Raw genomic sequence first — 22,358 nt, forward strand, 5'->3', positions numbered from 1 at the left:
CACAAATACAAATACTATAGCTGCTGTGTAGATAGGAACGTGTGTGTGTGTGTGTGTGTGTGTGTGTGTGTGTGAGAGAGAGAGAGAGAGAGAGAGAGAGAGAGAGAGAGAGAGAGTTTGTAAGTAGCACTGCATCAAATAAGAATGAATATGAAATATGAAATTAAATAAAAATTAAATTCCTGCTTTAAGAAAAGCACAAAAATCTTGGTTTATATGAGAAAGTGAGAAATGGCAGCTGCCCAGTTTGGGTCCTGCAAGCCTCAATAGCTTAAATTGTCACATTAATAATAGGGTGCACCAGGAGCCAGCTTTGGATTCTTTGTTTTGCTGTGAACAAAAACCGAAACATTAAGTCGAATGACAACCGAGTGTGGGGAGCAAGGGGGGGATGTTGTTAAGTTCACTCTCACGCATAGAATTTAACCATATTTTTTAAAAAATGATTTTAAGCCTTCATGTGACTGTCCATCCACAGCTAGAAGGCTCTGGGCAGTGAGTCAAATAAAAACAAAAAGAAAGCTACAATTAATACCAATTTGTTTGTTCGTTCGTTTGTTTCAAACAAACACATTAAACACCGTGTTTCTCAATCTTGGCAACTTTAAGATATGTGGACTTCAACTCCCAGAATTCCTCACCCAGCCCTTCTCCATTAAGAGGCATGCATGGTGCCCTGCCCATTTATAAATGCTTCAGTCCCACAGCTGCAGCCACCATCTTCACTTTCCTTCACCTGGACACCTCTGCCCTGCATTTTGGCTTTTCTTATCTCTTGTGGAGATAACATTTGCCCTACAAAAGTTTTCTTTGTGGCTGTTGGCTTAATAATAATAATAATAATAATAATAATAATAATAATAATAATAATAATAATAATAATAATAATAATAATATAATAATAATAATAATAATAATAATAATAATAATAATAATAATAATAAAGTTGGAAGGGACCTTGGAGGTCATCTAGTCCAACCCCCTGCTCAGGCAGGAAACCTGCCTATGGCTGGCTCAGGAAACCTGCCTATGGCTGGCTCAGGAATTCTGGGAGTTGAAGTCCACAAGTCATAAAAGAGCCAAGGTTGCCTACCCTTGCCCTATACAATTTCGGACAAATGGCTGTCCAGTCTCTTCTTAAAAACTTCCAGTGTTGGACCATTCACCGCTTCTGGAGGCAGGTTGTTCCACTGGTTAATTGTTCTAACTGTCAGGAAGTTTCTCCTTAGTTCTAGGTTGCTTCTCTCCTTGACTCCTTAACTGATTGTTCCCTTGGTAGCATCTCTTTGAGCAGTCTCCTAAGGTCCCACATAGCATTACGGTGGCCTTCCAGGGCCTGTCTCTAATTTTTCATTCCAGATACAGTAGCTCTGTGTCAGAAGCTCTCCATCCCTGTCTATCTCCTTGTTGGACTCCTGAAGCTCTCCATCCCTGTCTATCTCTTTGTTGGGCTCCAATTAGGTTGTAGAGGAGAGGAAAAGGGCACAAACTGTGTGTGGTCCAAGACACCATCTACTCATCGTGACATCAGAGCCTGATAGATTCCCCTGCAGTCTGACTCCAGTTAAATCTCATGTAAACAGGTTGAGTTGGGGGCACCTGGATTCCAATGTTCATTGACATCCTCCCCTCCGTGATGGCCTTAGACGATGACCCCAACTTTAAAATAGCCCAGATTCAGGATCTCCCTTGCTGTAAGCATAATGTAGATTAGATCATGGTTATGAACATGGGCAACTGCAGGAGGGGGGGGGGCTTGACAATATACACCACTGATCTCATTGCAAAGAGGCAGATCACAAGGCTTGCAGAATGACATCTTAATGCTTGTGATATCATCTTGGCTTGTTCTGAATACCCATGGCTGTTCATATGATAGGATCTTTAGTACTACCATTTAATGTATCTCAGGGGCAGGGAATATGAACAACAGGTCCTATTATCCACTATCGCTGGTCGTGTTGACTAGAGCCGATGGGAGCTGAAGTCCCAAACAGGTGGAATTTTCAGACTGCCTACCTCTGATTCATAGTAGCATGTCTACAAATGATGCTTTAAAGCTTAAGCTACAAGTCTTTGTTTTATGGAACGGGCTCGGGAATTCTGGGAGTTGAAGTCCACAACATCTTGAAGTTGCTAGACTGAGAAACACTGTTAAAGAGAGCTGCTTCCCAAGGGCTGTTTGTTGGCTTGTAGCTGTTTCCCTCTGAATGGATGAGAATTGGAGCGCCGGTGCGCCATGCTGCCAGTCTGCAGGACTCATGTGACTTTCCTAGCCGGATGTGGATGGAAGAGGGACAGCCTTGCTTCAAGTTAAAAACAAAAATGGAAAAGTTCCTATACAGAAAACTGAGGGTGGAGCATTCAAGGATATTTCTCTTTGGAACGATGGCAAGATCTGGAGAAGTATTTTTTTTAAGAGATTTTATTTAAAACTAGAAGTTGCTGTGCATGCTGGTTCTTTTTTTAAAAAAATCTATTGTTTAGTGTTGTGTGTTGGGGAAAATGGAAAATGACAATAGCTGAACAGATAATTTCAAGTTCAGAGAATAATTGTAGATGTTTACAAGGTTTTCCCTTGGAGAAGGGGTCTGGGTCTACTTCAGGTGAGCAGAAAAGGGAGTCAGCGTGGACAAGAAAGCAAAATGGAAAAAAAATCACTTAGGACCAAAATAGGACTTTTTTTTTTTTAAAGAAAACTTCCTTGTTGGCAATCTTTCCCAGTATCTATTCCGCTCTCCCATCATCCGCAACCCGACGATGAAGGTGAATTCCACCCTGGGCGCTTATGGGACTCGGAATCCAGCCCTTGCGTAAAACTTAAGAGAGAATCTCTCCAAGGAAAGCGCGAAATACCTGCGCCTTTTTCGGATAAAATCGACCTAGATCTCGGCTGGGTCCCGTGGACTTCAGGGCGCTTCCTCCCGGGGAAAGGTGATCGGAGGAAGCGGCCCTCGGCCTGCCTTTTTCTCCCGCTTTTGGGCACGGAAGCCGCGAAACATGAAGTGCGCAAAAACGCGCGTGGGAAGCGAAAGGCGCCCTGGCGCCGCTGCATCTTGCGGCTTTTCCACACCTGGTCTCGGAGTGGGGGGGATCGCCCCCAAAAAGTCTGGGAGAGTTTTATTCGCCCCCCCTTGCCTCTGCCCCCCCCCAGCTCCTTCGTCCCGGTGGCTTCTTCTTGGGAAGACGGGCGAGAAAGGCGAATAGTTGCGAAGCGGCTCAGCTCGGTCCGAGCTCCGTTCCAACTCTTGATTTTTTAAATCTTTGGCCTACAGCTTGCTGACAACGATAATAATAATAATAATAATAATAATAATAATAATAATAATAATAATAATAATAATAATGATGATGATGATGATGATGATGATGATGATGATGATGATGATGATGATGATGATGATGATGATGATGATGATGATGATGATGGAAGGAACCTTGGACTCATCAAGTCCAACCCCCTGCTCAGTGGTTAGATCATTGGTTCTCAGCTTGCGGTCTGTAGACTCCTGGGTGGCCGCCATGTCGTCACAGGGGGTCCGTGAAGACTTTAAAAAAATGTTATGATTTGAATCTTAATAATAATATAATAATAATAAAGTTGGAAGGGACCTTGGAGGTCATCAAGTCCAACCCCCTGCTCAGGCAGGAAACCCTATACCATTTCGGACAAATGGCTGTCCAGTCTCTTCTTAAAAACTTCCAGTGTTGGAGCATTCACCACTTCTGGAGGCAGGTTGTTCCACTGGTTAATTGTTCTAACTGTCAGGAAGTTTCTCCTTAGTTCTAGGTTGCTTCTCTTCTTGATCAGTTTCCATCCGGCCTATAGTTACCTGGCTCATTCCTGTTAGCCTTTTTGTAAATTGGGACTATTATTTCCCCAATGCCCCCAGTCTCTTGGAAGATGCCCGGTCTGGTCTATAAATGTAAAACGGAGATGTTTGTGGAGATTCTCAGTCATCGAGGCCATAGTTGTCTCAAAGGCGCTTTTTCAAAAGGCGACTGGACTGTTTTTTCCTTTGAGGAAGAAGAACAAAATCCTTCTTTTCTCATCCAAGGAACTTCATGACTTGTGGTGGCACAACATAGGAGATCAAACCCATTTGGATAAGATTCAGCCCTCCATCTGCTTTGGAAAGGCAACGGCCGGTCGCTCTTTTGAAGACAACCGAGTCCACATTTGGGATAGAGAGGGTCGTTGGTTTGAAAGAGGGGTAAAAGAGACTGTTTATGTTAACACTGAGCAGCCCTCTCCCAACAGAGGGGGAGGGATAAGACACCACCTATACCAGGGGTAGGCAACCTTGGCTCTTTTATGACTCATGGACTTCAACTCCCAGAGATGGGATTCTGTGACCCTATTCATATTTTGGGGAATGAGAAAGAGAATGAGAGGTCCTTCACGTCCATCTTGACTCCTGATGATTGCCCGGATAGGTTCATGCAAGTTTTTGTCCTTGCCTTCTTCCTAAGGGCTGAGAGAGAGTGACTGGCCTAAAGTCACCCAGATCAATTCTTGCTCTAAGGCAAGACTAGAAATCACAGCCTCCCAGTTTCTAATCTAATACCCTTAACTACTACCCCACACTGGCTCTCTTTCCTGGATTTAAGGGCTATTGAATTCAGTGAGAGGCTGTCTCCCATCAGTAGGTCACTGTTAGCCCCACTGTATTCTCTATGGTAGGGGTCCCCAACCTCCAGACTGCAGACCAGTACTGGGCCATGGACTATTAGGAACTAGCCCACATAGCTGGAGGTGAGTGGCGGATGAGCAAAATTGTGCAGGCATGTGATCTAGGTTGCACATTCCTCTCTCCCCCCCCTGTTCCATGGAAAAATTGTCTTTCACAAAACTGGTCCCTGGTGCCAAAAAGGGTGGGGATGCTGCTCTATAGCGGTGCTTCCCAACCTTGGGAACTTTAAGAGGCATGGACTTCAACTCCCAGAATTCCCCAGCCTGCTTTGAAGTTGAAGTCCATGCCTCTTAAAGTTCCTAAGGTTAAGCCCTGTCCTGCTCTTCCTAATTCTCTCCAGATGTGATGGGTCACACTTCACCCACTCAGGAAGAAAGTGGACTTAAAGATAGTGGAAGCCAAAATAAGCGAGATGAGGCAGCAGCCACAGCCATCTGATGTAAATTCTACCCATGTTAGTTTTGGGATTGAGTGTCTGTTTCATAGGAGCTCCACCTCCTCCCTTGAATAAATATACATTCATTCTCCAGAAATAATCACTGAATATAATGAGTTCCGTGCTATCTTCCTTCCTCTGTGCAGAGCAACCTTTTAAAAACATTCAAACCACTAGGTTTTTTTTTTCTTTTAAAAATGTTGATCTGTCCTCACCCCAAATTAAAATAAGGAACATGTGTTCTCCCCAGAGACTAAAAAAAAAACACAAAACAAAAAAAAACACACCAGTACTAATATGGGACAAAACGGAACATCTGGCCAGAAAGATTTGTTATATAATTGTTTTTCCTTGATTTGAGCTGCTTTAGATGGGGTTGGAATTATTTTTTAAAACATTCCCGCCTTCCCACCGAAGTGGGAATTCCTGCAGGGACTAGTTTTCCATGTCACTAAAAGAAAGGCGTCCGTAGGTGGTTAACCATCTCAATCAGATCATGTTTAACCACTTTGGCATAGCTGCCAGATGACTGGCTGTTGGGAAGGAATGGGTGTACGTACCTACTGAGGGTGAGGGGTGTTGGCCTGGATCGACAATTCCGAATGCAACTGTGAAGCTATTAGCATGTTTTTTTTAAAAAACAACACAAACAATGTTTATCTCTTTTGTGTGATGTTTTAAAAATAACTCATACGTGGGCGGGACGAATTAAGCATGTGGCTGATCTTCCAGATTTGGAAACTTGCATGGAAAGCAGGAGCTTAATGAAAGGAGATGGAAGTCTCCCCGCCCAGGGCTGACTGCAGAGGGTGGTAAAGGAAGATTAAGTTGCTGCCCCCTCCTCCGTCAACCACATAATCAAAGCCCTGACTCTTTTTGACACGTAGCGGTGAAGGGATCAGGCTGGAAGCTGGGAGACTGAGAGTTCTAGTTCTGCCTTGGGTAGAAAGGTGTCTGAATGGCCTTGGGCCAGTCACTTTTTCTCAGCCCTAGGAAGTAGGCAACGCAAACCGCTTCTGAAAAACCTGAAAACTGCAGGGGCTGGTCCAGGCAATCGCCAAGAATCCGACACTACGAGTAGTCCTCAACTGAGCCCAGAATTTATGTTGCTAAATGTGAAATTCATTAAGTCAGTTTTGCTCCATTTTATGACTTTTCTTATATCAACAACCTAAGATAGGCAGATGATACCACTCTAATGGCAGAAAGTGAAGAGGAACTAAAGAGCCTCTTGATGCGGGTGAAGGAGGAGAGTGCAAAAGTTGGCTTGAAACTCAACATTAAGAAAACCAAGATCATGGCATCTGGCCCTCTCAGTTCCTGGCAAATAGATGGGGAAGAAATGGAGGTAGTGACAGATTTTATCTTCCTGGGCTCCAAGATCCCCACAGATGGGAATTGCAGCCAAGAAAATTAAAGACGCTTGCTCCTGGGGAGGAAAGTTATGGCAAATCTAGACAGCATACTAAAAAGCAGAGACATCACCCTGCCAACAAAAGTATGTATAGTCAAGGCCATGGTTTTCCCAGTTGCAATGTATGGCGGTGAAAGTTGAACCATAAGAAAGGCTGAGTGCCAAAGAATGGAGGCCTTTGAACTCTGGTGCTGGAGAAGACTCCTGAGAGTCCCCTGGACTGCAAGGCGATCAAACGGGTCAGTCCTAGAGGAGATCAACCCCGACTGCTTTTTAGAAGGCCAGATCCTGAAGTTGAAACTCAAGTACTTTGGACTCACTGGAGAAGAGCCTGATGGTGGGAAAGATCGAGGGCAATAGAAGAAGGGGACAACAGAGAATGAGGTGGCTGGACGGAGTCCCTGAAGCAGTAGGCGTGAGCTTAAATGGACTCCAGAAGATGGTAGAGGACAGGAAGGCCTGGAGGAATGTTGTCCATGGGGTCGCGATGGCCTGGACACGACTTCGCAACTAACAACAACAACAAAATGACTTTTCTTGCCACATTGGTTACATGAACCCAAAATATGGATCTGTGGGTCACCTTGATGCTCTCTGAGTTTGGTTGTTTTCTTCCAGATGTTTCGATACCCAATTAAGTAACATCATCGGTGTTATGAGTGAGAGTTTCTCTCTGAGGGATGCTGATGATGACGATGTTACCTAGTTTCGATAATGAAATATTTGCAAGAAAATTACCAAGCTCAGGGAGCATCCATGACCCTCATTTCAACCTTGAGCTACAAAAATTCTCTTTTACTGGTTTAATCTCTGTTTATAGAACAAGGCCTTGCCCTGTCACTGTTGGTGGGAATGTTTACTGTTTGTCACAGCTGGTAGTTCCTTGATTGGGGCATGGTTGGCTGCTTGATTGTTGGTCTGTAATTCATGGATATGGATCTTGTGGCCAGGGATGCCATTTTGACTTTTTTTGACGTCGGGCGTGGAGATTTAGGCAGCAATAGCGAAGGGCGATTACTTTCTTCCTAGATCTTTTCCGAGTTCCTAATCTAATGTATAGAGCCGGGATTCGCCATTTGAAAACCCCAGGCAAGCTCAGAGAAGCCTTGCAAGCCTCTCCTCTGGAGTAAACGACATACATCCAGTGGTTCAGGTGGGCAGGTAGAGGTCAGGACTCCAGCACATAATTAAGGTCTGGATTTCATCCACTGGGCAATGAGCAGCTTGAGGAAAATCATTGTAAAATAAAGTGTCAACAACAGGGACGTTGTGGCAGGAGATTAAACACGGTGAAGATAGTGCAGTGGTGGTGAACCCATGGCACGGGTGCCAGAGGCGGCACTCAGAGCCCTCTCTGTGGGCACGCGCGCTGTTGCCCCAGTCCTAGGCCTTCAGCTGGGTTTTATAAAGCTTTTTCACTTTAGGCCTCCGCTGCCGTGTGCAAAAAAAAAAAGGTTCAATCAATCAGTCAATTTCAACTTCTCGCGGGGACAAAAAAGATCTTGCAAAGTTGGAATTGATTGATTGAACTTTTTAGTCCCACCCAGTCTGCCGCTACCACTGCAGTCACGCCCCCCCAATGGGCCACGCCCACCCAATAGGCCACACCCACCTGATGCATAAGTGGGTTTTGGGTTGCTGTTTGGGCACTCGGTCTCTGAAAGGTTCGCCATCACTGAGATAGTGACTACAACTGTCTCCCTGACCCCCCCCTTTTTTTTTTACATATGTTGCTTCATCCACACTTTTATCAGCACAATATTGCAAAGAAAGAGACTAGGCAGAAAAAGGACTGAAGTGGCTGCTTCTTGGTCCAACAGTGACATTCTTAATCTGAATTGGGACAAACTCACCACGGGACAATTCAACAATTCAATTTAATGACTTAAAATCATTACAAGATTATTTTGTCATTCACATTTCATTCTGCCTTTCTTCAATGAGTCCATTCCACTATTTCTTTGATATTAGTGCAACTTTTGTCCCGTGACGAGTTGGCTGCCCTGTAAGGAGCCACTGGCTGGAGATGGCAGGAGTTACAAATCAGAAGAGGTAAAAGACGAAAGGTTGCGGGGAAAGTCTGTTGCTGCTACATTACAAATGCAATTTGTGGCTTGGCTAAGGAGGAGTCACTTCCCCAGTATTCACTTCTAATTTTTTTTATTTTTATTTGATTACAAAAATAGGAAAATGGAGAAAACATGCCCTTTGCAAAGACTTACACCTCATTTCTAAGGATGCATAATGCTCTCTTGGTGCTTTTTTATATGTGGAGATTAGGTGATTACACAAACAATTTGAAATAGTAATAATAATATCAACAACAACAACAACAACAACAACAACAACAACAACAACAACAATAATAATAATAATAATAATAATAATAATAATAATAATAATAAAGCAAGGGTAGTACCAATAGTAATAGGCGCCTTGGGTGCAATCCCAAAACAACTGGAGCACCAATTGAACACCATCGGCATTGACAAATTTGCCATTAGTCAATTGCAAAAGGTGGCCTTACTAAGAACTGCTTCCATCCTGCAATGAGATCTGTAATAACATCAAACATCCACATCTGCCTATCCCAGGTCCTTGGTAAGGACTCGATAGGTAGACAAAAATGCCAAATCCAGTCTGAACATCTGGCTCACTGTGTGATGATCAATAATAATAATAATAGAAATAGGAAATGAAGAAGCTAAAGTGCCCTGGGGCCTTAGAATTCAAACAGGCACCTGCCACATAACACCCCAGACTTAACAATTGTCAATAAGAAAGGCAAAAAAGTCTGGATTGTGGATTTGGCATTACTTGGAGACAGCAGAATAGAAGAGAAAGAACTGGAAAAAAATAACAAAAGACAAAGACAATGAATATAAGTAGAATGACTGTGGCAAAAGAAAGTAAAGATACCATCAACAGTAATAGGCACCTTGGGTATCTCGCAAAACATCTGGAACACCACTTGAACACTATCGGCATTGACAAAACCACCATTAGTCAATCGCAAAAGGCAGCTTTATTTGGAACAGCTTACAAGCCACGATCATACTTTTATCAATATGAAACAACAACTGCCTATCTCAGGTCCTTGAGAAGGATTGTTAGGTGGTTAAAATGGCAAATCCAATCTAAACATCTGTCTGATTGTGCAATCAATTACAATATAAATAATAGCGATTTATCAGGAGATACAATGGGAAGGGAAATTCACAATCTGAGACTCCAGAAATCTTTGGGTACATCAAATAAATGTCATTACGGCAAAATCGGGGCAATTATTATATTTTTGAGGACTTCGTTGATTTAGTTTAGATTTTATTTGTACTTCAGACAATTCTATCTTAGTCCTGGTGTTATCTCGTTTTATCTGGCTGTGTATCTTCTTGGGACACTGTTGAAAGATTCAGCGGGTCTGTTGTTCCATGAAAAAAAAAGCTACACACGTCAGCAGTTCTTTTTTTTTTTTTATAAATGCAAAGAGGGTTGTATAATGCTTGCATAATTATGAAGGGAGGATTATGTTAACCTCTCCGCTCAAATTGCCTTTGGTTTTTTTTTAAATGGTACATTCCAAACTTGTTACTTTTGATCACAAATATTGTTGCGTAGAAAATCCCAACCTTGGGGACTTTAACACCTGTGGACTTCAACTCCAACTTCATGCTGGCTGAGGGATTCTGGGAGTTGAAGTCCACAGGTCTTAAAGTCTAGACCAGACACCTCTGGTCTAAAAAAAATGCAACCTGACACTTGTGTTCTCCAGCTTGGTTCGTTCTCTTACAAGAAGATGGAATGCAATTTATTTACAGCACAAAACATTTCCTGTGATGGTCGTAAGTGCAAGGACTGGCTGTAGGTCACATTCAATACCATTGTAACTCTGAACAGTTGCTAAATGAATGATTGTAAAGTGAGAATTGCAAAAGTTGGACCATAAGAAAGGCTGAGCGCCAAAGAATTGAGGCCTTTGAACTAGATCAACCCTGACTGCTCTTTAGAAGGCCAGATCCTGAAGTTGAAACTCAAGTACTTTGGCCACCTAATGAGAAGGAAGGACTTACTGGAGAAGAGCCTGATGCTGGGAAAGATCAAGGGCAATAGAAGAAGGGACTCCAGAAGATGGTAGAGGACAGGAAGGCCTGGAGGAACGTTGTCCATGGGGTCGCGATGGGTCACACATGACTTCTGCAACTAACAACAACAAAGTGAGAACTACCTGTAGGCATTGTCTCCCATTATCTTGGAGGGAAGATAAAGGAGTAAAAGCGACTGGGAAGGGAATAGAGACTTCAACAGGGATTGAAAACAGGGTCCGCTAATCTTGTGTCAGTAGAATTTTCTTTTGACTTGAGAATGGGTGGAAGCAGGTCAACTTGGCACTGAGACAAATCCAAAAGAGAAGCTGGAGATGCTCTGTGGGGTTCTTGGGGTTCTCTGAGCTTGATTGTTTTCTTGCAGACATTTCATTACCTAACTAGATAACATCATCAGTGCTGGTAAGAGTAGAGTTTGCTCTCATTTTGTGTTCTAGTGGCTTACCCTGTCAATATTGGTGGGAGTGATCTTGTCGCTTCCTTGATTAGGCTGTTGTTTACGGTTAGCTTGGTTGGCAGTTCCTCGACTGGAATATTGTTTGCTTCGAATGAAGGCAAATATGCATGACCCAGGATAATGTGGCAGGAGCTCATCTGAGTTGGTCACCAAGACCATAGATTTAGTCTTCCAAGCTTTGGGACTTGTGCTGGAGCCCATCCCCAGGGAACATCTCTCTCTATCGTTTGCTTCTTGATGGTCTAGTGTTAATCTTGGTGTCCATCTCTGTTTATCTGGGTGTTGATTGCTAATAAGGAAGTGTTTTAGTCGCATTTGTTCCTTTTCTGGCTTTTTGATGGTCTCTTTTGAATGGTATGTAGATGTCGTTTATCTCTATGTACCCGTTGATTGCCAGTGTGTCAGAATGCCAGGCCTCCAGAAATTCTCTAGCATTTTTGCTGTCCATTTTGGGAGATTCTGCTTATACTGCCTTCCTCTGGTCAAACAGGTTTGGCAGCTCTGAAGGACTTTGAAATTCTGCTGGAGCCGCCTCTCAGGGGCAGAAGAGGGGAGAGTATCCACCGACCTCTTTCCAACTGCTGTTATGCTCTGGAAAACAAACCTGAACTTCACCTATCTTAACTTTTCCCAGTTTCCCAGCTAGCAATAGCCAGATGCACGGACTTCAATCCCCAGAATTCTCAGCGTTGGCCATTCTGGCTAGGAAATTCTGGGAGACGAAGTCCCAATGGGTGTGTGGATTTGAAAATACCGCCTGAAACAAGTCAGGTGGCAGTGTGGGGGTGTCCTTTGTGCTTCACGTGAGCCAAATGACATCTTTCAGGTGGCTTGCCCAAGCAAATCAAGAGTGATTTGTGACTGACGATCTTTAGGGGATTCATGGACTCTGATAATATCAACAATGTTGAACTAGAGCAGGAGAGAAACCACTGTGATGCTTATCAAACATGCACTTAGCTGGGAATTTTTAGAGCTTGAAACCATATCATAAATACAACTCATCACAACTCACCAGGCACTTTGTAATGTTCTGTTAGATCAAAGCATCGGCAGGGATGAAGCTGATAGGAAGTAGGATATGCTGTGTTCCCACACTACATTGAATGTAGTTCTACAGAATGTCTTGATCTACAAGATCTAACCAAAGGGCCTGGATTTGCCCAGGTCAGAAAAACTAATTATGGTTACTATTAGTTAATCTTAGTCATGGATCTGACTCAGCATGTTAGATGAATTCAGCCATGTTGCCCTTTCTCTTTAGTGGGTAAAACGGACTTACTCTTATGGATGGTCTTTCTTGAAGATTCTGGTTTGTTTATATTTAATCAGCTGCCTCTGTTATTAAGCAAATTGTTGTGGTTGTTAGTTGCGAAGTCGTGTCCGACCCATCGCGACCCCATGGACAACGTTCCTCCAGGCCTTCCTGTCCTCTACCATCTTCTGGAGTCCATTGAAGCTCACGCCTCCTGCTTCAGTGACTCCATCCAGCCACCTCATTCTCTGTCGTCCCCTTCTTCTATTTCCCTCAATCTTTCCCAGCATCAGGCTCTTCTCCAGGGAGTCCTTCCTTCTCATTAGGTGGCCAAAGTATTTGAGTTTCAATTTCAGGATCTGGCCTTCTAAAGAGCAGTGGGATTGATCTCCTCCAGGACTGAGGACCTTAAAAGGTCTCTGACCCTGAGAGGAGTTGAGAAATGGGGGAGCTTTAGCTGGGATCAGATAGGCAGGCCAACATCTTTTTGCCCTCATTTTCCAACCTTTCAAGGGCAGCGTCTGCATGACTGAGATGCACACTTTCTAACAATCCAATTTTTATGTCTGCTAAGAATGCAGGTCTTTACAGCACAAAGGGGTAATCTGCACATCCCTTCAGGCAGTGTTCCTCAACCTCAGGAATCTAGACCAACTCCCAGAAGTCATGCTGGCCAGGGAATTCTAGGAGTTGAAGTCCATACATAGCAAAGTAGCCAAGGCTGAGAGATCCCACTGACTGAAGCAGTCAGTGCATGAGATCTCCCAGGAGAGAGGGGAATGGCAGAGGGAGAAAGGATCAGGCAGGCGGGCAGTGGGTTTTTTGTGGCTCTTTTCAAAACTGGAATGATCCCCTCAACTGCATGGCCTCCAAATGTTGAGTTGGATAAGATCTGGATATTTGAAAGTTTAAATATTTCTAACAGAATAATGAATTAAGTGCCTTCAGTCATGTTATTCTGAGATTTGAATTCTTTGCTTCGGGGTGGGAATGGTGATATGTGTGTGTTGTGTGCGTATGTCTCTCTGGGTGTATGTCTTTATGTGTGTGTGTATATGTCTTTGTGTATATGTGTGTGTGTTTGTGTGTGGGTGCAAGAAAGACAGAGAGAGACAGAGACAGACAGAGAGACAGAGATGAGTGTTTGAGAAATATGCCAGTGGCTGCACCTTCAAAAAAAATTGGATCAGAGAAAACCAGGTGAAAATCAAATGTGATTTGACTTCAGTTACAGCACATTAAAATTTCATTAACATTAAAATAAATGCCATTGATGTAACTGCTCCTCGTGCTTGGCTCTAGCATCCATGATGATCAACTCACAGCAGTGAGAAAAAAAATCAGATCCTATGGCTAAATTCTTCCCAAATTTCTGAAGCACCAAATGGTAAGATTCTTAGAGAATCGTGGAATGTAGGACTTGTTCTGGGCATCTTCTTGAAAAGAGTCTCCTGGGTGGAATAAATGTAGGAGAAGAGCAGGCAGAGCTGGGGAGGGTGGAGTTAAAGGCGTTGTCAGCTTAGAATCCTTGCGTGACCACAAGTCCAACCTCTCCTGAATTCGGTTGACCTTTCTCTGGTGCCAATTTAGCATTGAGCCTTAGTTGACCAGATTCTTGTGTACAGGCTTGAATAAATCTGCTAGGCTGCAGCCTTATGAATGATCCTGATTCTTTGTGCCTGACAATGAACCATCAAATATTCATTTTCCTCTTTCGGTTATTTATTTATTTATTTAATTTGTTTGCCTCCCATCTCGCCACAAGGCGTTATCTTGACCATCATCCTTTGGGGCCCTCTTCTGTTCAAGAATTCTGGGGAGTGGCTGAAACTCCGGCTGTGCTTGTCGGCTTGAAAAGTCCTTCCCTCTATAGAAAGAGAAGCTGGTATGTGAAATGATCATGCCACATTTTGGATTTGAAAGCAACCTGCCTTCTCCCAGGAAAAGCCATCTCTGGTTTAAGGGATGGCAGACAAGCCTCCCTGCACACCTGCTTGGTTCAAAACTATCTACGACTTTAAGGATTGCATAGCTTTTGAGCAGCTTGCACAACATGTTGGGTTAGGACAGGGGTGTCAAACTCAATTTCACTGAGGGCCGCATCAGCATTGCGGTTGCCCTCAGGGGGCCGGGTGGGTGTGGCCAGGGTGGGTGCGGCCTACTGGGTGGGCATGGCCAGCTCTACATCATTCGCGTCAAGGGTGCCTGTGGGGGCCTGGGCAGGAGTGGGACAGATCTGAGGGTCTCTGGCAGAAGGGGGTGGGACCGGGGCAAGCGCCAAGGCATGGTCCACTGGAGGACCCTCACTGTTCCTCTCAGGCCATGCGGGGGGGGGGGTGTTATGGAGCTAAGACTGAATGCGTTTCAGCATAGATGGCCACCACAAAATTGTACATTGGCTCCCAGCTGGCCTGGGCCAAGGCAGTGGGGGCCATTCCCTCACTGTTTCCAGGATGGCTTCGTGGGCCACATGAAACCACTTTGCGGGCCGCATCCGGCCCCCGGGCCTTGTGTTTGACATGTCTGGGTTAGGATAAAAATGAGGCTTGGTAGTTGTGGATGGGACCTTTATTTGTCTTCTTTGGTGAACCAGGACATCCCCGTAAGCCAGCGTTTGTCACCTTGGCAACTTGAGGATGTATAGACATGGCTGGCTGGGGGATTCTGGAAGCTGAAGTCTACACATCCTCATAGGACGACAATTCTCCTATTATCTCCAGTCTAGCTAGGTTGAGATGATGAAAGCTGTAGTCCTCTAGCAACTGGGAATTCCATGGTTCCCCCATACTGGAATTAAAGCAGGGGACTGAACTGACCCATTTTCTGGCTCTGTGTAATCCTATGAACCCTGCATTCACCCAATAGCTGTTTTTTTTTTTTTTTAAATGGGTTTAGACAATTACTGGAAAAACTAGTCACTATCTGTTTTATTGGACTTTTGAATTAGTTGATTATTGTATTGATGAACTATTTATTTATTTGTTTGTTTGTTTGTTTATTTATTCCTGCTTTTCCTTCACCAAGTATACAACTTTGGAAAGTTGTATACTTGATGAAGGATAGAGAAATTGGGAAATAAATGTAAAAGATTGAAATTAATGGGACTTTTTTCACCCCTTGCATAATAAAGGCATCTGCTTAGGTGTAAGACTCATCTGGTGATATGTGTTGTGTGAACCCACCTCCGTTTTTCATCTCAGAGAGTTGCCAGAGTCAATATGTCACATTGTAAGCGTAACATTCGTCCTTATTTCTTTTAATGCATCCTTACACGATGAAAGTTAAAAGGACAGATTAAAAAAAAAAAGGCAGCAGTAGTTAGCAAGCTGCTAGCAGGCTGCATTATATTTTCCAATAAAGAAAAAAATGTTCTTCTATATTAAAATATTTTTTTCTGTTAGAAAAAAGAATGCAGAAAGAAAAAAAAGCAAGATGAACACTAACAACCGTAACGATTGGTTCTTTGGTTTCTGTTTTCTGGTTTTGCTTTAATTAGAATATAACAGGCTTTCCATTAAATACTGCTGAATAAGAAATACCAGTTTGGGACACAGTGTGTGTTTTATGCATTCACTTCATGCAACTATTTGTCTTTTTTCTCTTTTTTGGGGGGGTATTCATATGCCAAGATAACACAGAGAAAATGTGTTTCAGCCATTATTAACATTATTATTCTTTTTTACAAGACTGGAACATTTAGTTGTAATCACAGCGCGATCCAATTTCTTGTCAAAATTCATGATTATGTAGAAAACAAATTCATTTTGCTCTTTGGCTGGAGTAAAGAACTGTATCCAAGATCTGAAGAGTGTTTGTTTTAAAGGAATATAATTTTAAAAAGCAAAGCATGTTTGCCAGTTGGATCTGTCTGTAGTTTTGGTCTTCTCAGCCTGAAGAATTTAGGCTAAATTCTTTAACATCAGGAATGAGGGAAGTTTTTTTGTTTTTGTTTTTTGGCCAGTTAATTTACTTAACTTGCACTTCTTGAATCAATATACAAACCAAATGCTTTTAACTCCCATGGTTCTCTGAATTTTGTGGTGCGTTTTTTTTTCTGATTTAAAAAGGGGCCAATAATGTGCAAATTATAGAGAATGTGCACAATAAGGCATGAAAAAAACAACCACCCCTTTATGTGATGGAGAAAAATTGCTTGTTAAAGAATGTCGGGTCAAATTGGCTTACAAAGAAAAAAAAAGAATTTGTGTGTTCTAAGAAATGCTTACAAAAAGATGTATATAGTTTGTGATGGCTTCATGAAAACATTGGAAACTAGCAGGAGTGGAACAGAGAATAAAATCGGTAGAAACGGTAGAAACATTTTTTGCTTATAAACTCAAACAAAATACTGAGCAGCTGGGTTATTCTTCCTTCTGATATAGAGGTATATCATGTAGTGATATGTGTATATACACACATAGACACACAATTTCAGCCTTAAACTGGATTTGGAGTGAGCAGTGCTTTAAATCAAAGGTGGTTTCAATTAGGAAATAGAAAAACAGGAACAGGGACAGTAGGACTCTCAAATGTGTGGGGTCTTGGTACCCTCTGAGTCTGGTTGTTTGCTTACATGCGTTTCATAACCCAGCTAGGTAACGTCATCAGTGCACTTGTCTATAAACAAAGTGCAGATGCCACCTCCTTCTAGCACTTGAAGATGTTACCTAGTTGGGTCATGAAATTTCTGCAAGAAAACAACCAAACTCAGAGAGCACCAAGGACTCCACAGTTCAACCCTGAACTATACGTATTCCCTTCTATCGGTACTATCAAATCTGCACTGCAAAATTCTAGGTGACCAGCAGAGAGATATTATACAGAAAAGCCATAAGTCTTTCTACCATCTAGTGGTCATCCACATATTTTCAGCCCCAAATTGGTAGCCCCAGGACAGGGGTAGGCAACCTTGGCTCTTTTATGACTCGTGGACTTCAACTCCCAGAATTCCTGAGCCAGCATGGCTCAGCTTGGAAACCTCTCCCTTTCCCCTCAGCATGGCTGGCTCAGGAATTCTGGGAGTTGAAGTCCATCAGTCACAAAAGAGCCAAGGTGGCCTACCCTTGCCCTAGGAAGAAACCCCTTTGAAAACGCCACCTTAGCAAACTGCATGGATTTGTTCACCTGGTCACCAGGAGTCAATTCTGACTTGAAGGCCCCTCCCCCACAAAGGGAATGAAAGAGGGAGCCAGGAATCACAATCGGCATCAGGCAAAGTGAATTCTGTTGCAACAGCGTTTATTCCAGAGTGTGATTGCAACATTTGTCTCTGCTCATCTCACCTCCGTCTTTGAAGAAACCGCTCCGGTGAGTTTCCCTAGGGCAGACATGTCAAACACAAGGCCCGGGGGCCGGATGCGGTCTGCAAAGGCATCCTGGAAACAGTGAGGGAACGGCCCCCACTGCCTTGGCCCTGGCCCACGTCGGCCGGGAGCCAATGTACAATTTTGTGGTGGCCATCTATGCTGAAACGCATTCAGTCTTAGCTCCACAAGGCCGTCTGGAAACAGCGAGGAACCAGCCCCTGCCGCGTCAGCCCCACCCCCTGGGTGCATGCTGGGGAGGGGTCACCCTTTGTGAGGAATGAAGAAATGCACCATCGCCTGGAAGTGGCCAGCAAATGGCCCTCGCCTACTTCACATATCTGGCTTGATGGGCTCCGGCGGAGGGGTTTCGGCAGGCAGTGAGGCCCCTCCATGGACCATGCCTTGGCACTTGCCCCGTCCCACCCCCTTCTGCCGGAGACCCTCAGATCTGTCCCACCCCTGCCCAGGCCCCCACAGGCACCCTTGATGCAAATGATGTAGAGCTGGCCATGCCCACCCAATAGGCCATACCATCCACGCCCAGCCAGTAGGCCACACCCACCCTGGCCACACACACCCTCCTGAGGGCAACCGCAATGCTGATGCAGCCCTCAATGAAATTGAGTTTGACACCCCTGCCCTAGGGGAATGGAAGACATTCTGGAAGAGGCGGTAAGCAGGAACCGTTGTTTGGTGACAGGAATCCAAGAGCCCTTCAAGGGATCTGTGGCTTCCCAGAGTCTACCTGGCCAGCTACAGTTTGTTGTGCTGGAGGATTCGAGAGCTGATGAGGGACCCAGGAAGGAAGCAGTGATACAATGAAAGACCAATGTGTGCTTGGGATAGACTCACATCAAACTAGATATAGATGGCAGAGAGTCTGTCTGTCAGTCTGTCCGTCCATCCATCCATCCATCCATCCATCCATCCATCCATCCACCATCTTACCCTGTGATAATATGGGTAGCCAATAAAATTTACAAACAAACAAACAAATGAACATTATCTATCTATCTATCTATCTATCTATCTATCTATCTATCTATCTATCTATCTATCTATCTATCTATCCATCCATCCATCCATCCATCCATCCATCCATCTCCATCCATTTATCCACCCATTTCTCTCCCTCCTTCCTTCCCTCCGTATGTATGTATGTATGTATGTATGTATGTATGTATGTATGTATCCCTAACCCTAACCATCCACCATCCAGCATGCCTGGCTGAGGAATTCTGGGAGTTGAAGTCCACAAGTCATAAAAGGGCCAAGTTTGAAGACCCCTGTCATAGACAGACATGACTTTGATAGTGTTTTCATGGCCATCATTATAATTTTTTTGATTGCAGACACACCTGTTCTTATTAAGTGCTCTGAGATACCTGGCTAAGTGTACCTTAAAGAGTCTCAAAGTGTCCCATTAGGTGAGACAGGCAAGACGTTGGTGGGAGAGTCTTCTTACTAGTACTGCCTCAGGATTGAATTTTTCACACGGTCGCTGCTGGCTTTGTTCTGAGGCTGCTTTGCCTTGCTTTTAATCTTGTATTCATTTCATAATCTTATATTGTATTTTGCAAGTAGCGTTCAAGCATTCTGAATATAAATAAATAGATATTCTCTCTCTCTCTCTCCTTTAAATGCATCCTAGTTGTTAGCCCAATGCTACAGCTTGGCTTAGCAAATTCCATAAAGATATTGGGTAAGGATCAGTCTTGCATCTGCATCTAATCAGGTGTGGGATAATCCTATATTCTAATAGTATGGGAAAAGGAAAGGAAAAATGCAACCTGTCAATCTTAACCTTGTTTGTTTCTTTCTTTCTGCCATAATCTCATATTCTTATATTCCCACAACACATTTAATTACTAACTACTCAAGTATTTTTTTAGGATATGGGGTACAGGGAGTCCTCGACTTATAACCATAGCAGAATTTCTGTTGCAAAGCAGGAGAGCTGTCAAGTTAAGTGTAAGGTGTGCCCAATTTTACATTTTTGCTATGGTTGTTAAGTGAATCACTGCGTTGTTAAATGAATCGTGCAGTTATTAAGGAAAACCTGCTTTTCCCATTGACTTTGCTTGTTGGAAGCTACTGGGAAGGTTGCAAATGGCGTTCACGTGACCCTGGGATCCTGCAATCATCATAAATACATGTCAGTTAACCAAGTGCAATAATCGTAAGTGGGAGGGCTGATTGTAATGCCATTGTAACTTCAAACAATTGTTAAATGAATGGCTGTAAGCTGAGGACTACTTGTATTCCAGTATTGATTTCTTAAGCTTTACAAACTCAATAGCCATCTGCCTGTTAATATTCCTCAAAAAGGAGGGAAATAGCTCCAGATTTGATGGAGATCTCTACAAGGAGAAATCTATCCATATTTGAGATGTCTATCCAGAAATATATTTGTACACATGAAAGTCATTTGTTGCAGGGGGAAAAATAATATGGTCAACTGACGTGATGAGTACAAACTGTATTTATTTGTAGGAGTCTTCAAAGGTCTTTGCTGTTATGTTCAATTTCTTAGCGAATGCAATTTTCCACGCGTTCAAAGTGGGATGTAGTTTTGCAACAGTATGTCTGGCAGCTAGCAATAGGAAGCGAACACAATGTATTAATCTTTTTTTTAAATCTTTTGTGAACCAAAAAACCCCCCAAGATGGCTCTGATTGTTGAGTGATCATAGACTCACTCATGGGAAGGAAGTCTCTAGGTCAGCGTTTCTGAAGCTTGGCAATTTGAAGACGCAGGGATTTTAATTCCCCTACGTTGGCTGGGGAATACTGGGAGCTGAAGTCCAGACATCTTCAAGCTGTCAAGGTTGAGGAAACACAACTCTAGGCTCCAGGTCCAACATACTTCTCAGGGCAGGAATTCAGACAAAAGGATCCCAAACAGAGGGGCCATTTAGCCTGGACACATTCAGGAGAATGGCAGTCACTGTCACAGCCATTATTAGAGATGCAATCCTATCAAATCCTCATCCTGTAGTCAATTGGACAAATTGAGCTTTGGGCTTAAAACAGAGCAACCCAGAAATGAGAGAAGAGCAGGGGAAATTAGGAGCAAAGGTTGGCTTCCAGCATCACCTAATTCAGGGGTCTTCAAACCTGGCCCTTTTATGACTTGTGGACTTCAACTCCCAGAATTCCTCAGCCAGGCAGGCCTGCCTGGCTGAGGAATTCTGGGAGTTGAAGTCCACAAGTCATAAAAGGGCCAGGTTTGAAAACCCCTGACCTAATTTCTACAGGGTCTCCCTGTACCGGATGTTTCTCTTTCTCGGAAACAAAGAAGGAGATCTATTTGGGCAAAAGTAGATCTAAAGAAAAGGGAATTCTTGACCCGAGATCAATCTTGTAAACAAGAAGACCTGCCTGTATGAAAACCCCCCTGGGCACAATGTGCCTGCCTCTTTAGTGCCGTGCTGCAATTATAGATCTCGTTGGAGCAGATCCATATTCCCATAGCACAAATTGATACTTAGACTGAGTCGGCGAGAATTTAACACAATCTGTTTAGCACTGGAGCGATTGAAATGGGAGGCCAAGGCTGGCTGGCAAAACCCTTATTTTTCTGCAAGAATCCACGTCTGGTTACCTTCTTGCCTCTGTAAAATGCAGACCCTGGTTCCCTGAGTCTTCCCAGGAACTGAGGGCATGCATCCTTGTCTCTACAGTGTAGGCAGGGCAATGCTTCTCAACCTTGGCCATTTTAAGAAGTATGGACTCCAAGGATTCCCCAGCTAGCATGCTTCTTAGCACTTGTCTGGGGGCTGCTGTCCCCTAACTTAACTTGGTGTCGTGTCTATGGAGATTCTCAGTCATCCAGGTCATGGTTGTCTCAAAGGCATTTTTTTTGAAAGGCAGAAGGACTTTATTTGTTTTTCCCTGAAGACGTTTCGCCTTTTAATAATAATAATAATAATAATAATAATAATAATAATAATAATAATAATAATAATAATAATAGTAAAGTTGGAAGGGACCTTGGAGGTCATCTAGTCCAGCCCCCTGCTCAGGCAGGAAACCCTATACCATTTCGGACAAATGGCTGTCCAGTCTCTTCTTAAAAACTTCCAGTGTTGGAGCATTCACCGCTTCTGGAGGCAGATTGTTCCACTGGTTAATTGTTCTCACTGTCAGGAAGTTTCTCCTTAGTTCTAGGTTGCTTCTCTCCTTGGTTAGTTTCCACCCGTTGCTTCTTGTCCTGCCTTCAGGCACCTTGGAGAATAGCTTGACTCCCTCTTCTTTGGGGCAGCCCCTGAGATATTGGAAGACTGCTATCATGTCCCCCCTCGTTCTTCTCTTCGTTAAACTAGACATACCTAATTCCATCAACCGTTCCTTATATGTTTTAGCCTCCAGTCTCCTAATCATCTTTGTTGCTCTCCTCTGTACTCTTTCTAGAGTCTCAACATCTTTTTTACACCGTGGTGACCAAAACTGGATGCAGTATTCCAAATGTGGCCTTACCAAGGCATTGTAGAGTGGTATTAACATTTCACGTGATCTTGATCCTATCCCTCTGTTAATGCAGCCCAGCATTGTGTTGGCCTTTTTGGCAGCTGCAGCACATGGCTGGCTCATATTTAAGTGATTGTCCACTAGGACTCCGAAGTCCCTCTCACAGTTACTACTATTGAGCAAGGTGCCACCTATGCTGTACTTGTGCATTTGGTTTTTCTTGC

At 43.5% G+C, this 22,358-nt stretch overlaps 1 protein-coding gene across 2 annotated transcripts in view; it reads left to right on the forward strand.

The window, feature by feature from the left end:
- TFAP2E (transcription factor AP-2 epsilon) overlaps positions 1-22,358 on the forward strand; it is a 71,879-nt gene that overhangs the window by 8,588 nt on the left and 40,933 nt on the right. Inside the window, exon 4 of one of the 2 annotated variants that reach the window (XM_015824150.1) lies at positions 20,886-20,891. The exons of the other annotated variant lie outside the window; for it this stretch is intronic. Within the exon in view, the coding sequence (XP_015679636.1) occupies positions 20,886-20,891 (6 nt within the window). The remainder of the gene's footprint in view (positions 1-20,885; positions 20,892-22,358) is intronic. 2 annotated transcript variants of the gene reach the window in all.

Source organism: Protobothrops mucrosquamatus, unplaced genomic scaffold, assembly GCF_001527695.2.
Source record: "Protobothrops mucrosquamatus isolate PMUCROS unplaced genomic scaffold, P.Mucros_1.0 scaffold2140, whole genome shotgun sequence".
Classification (NCBI taxonomy): domain Eukaryota; kingdom Metazoa; phylum Chordata; class Lepidosauria; order Squamata; family Viperidae; genus Protobothrops; species Protobothrops mucrosquamatus.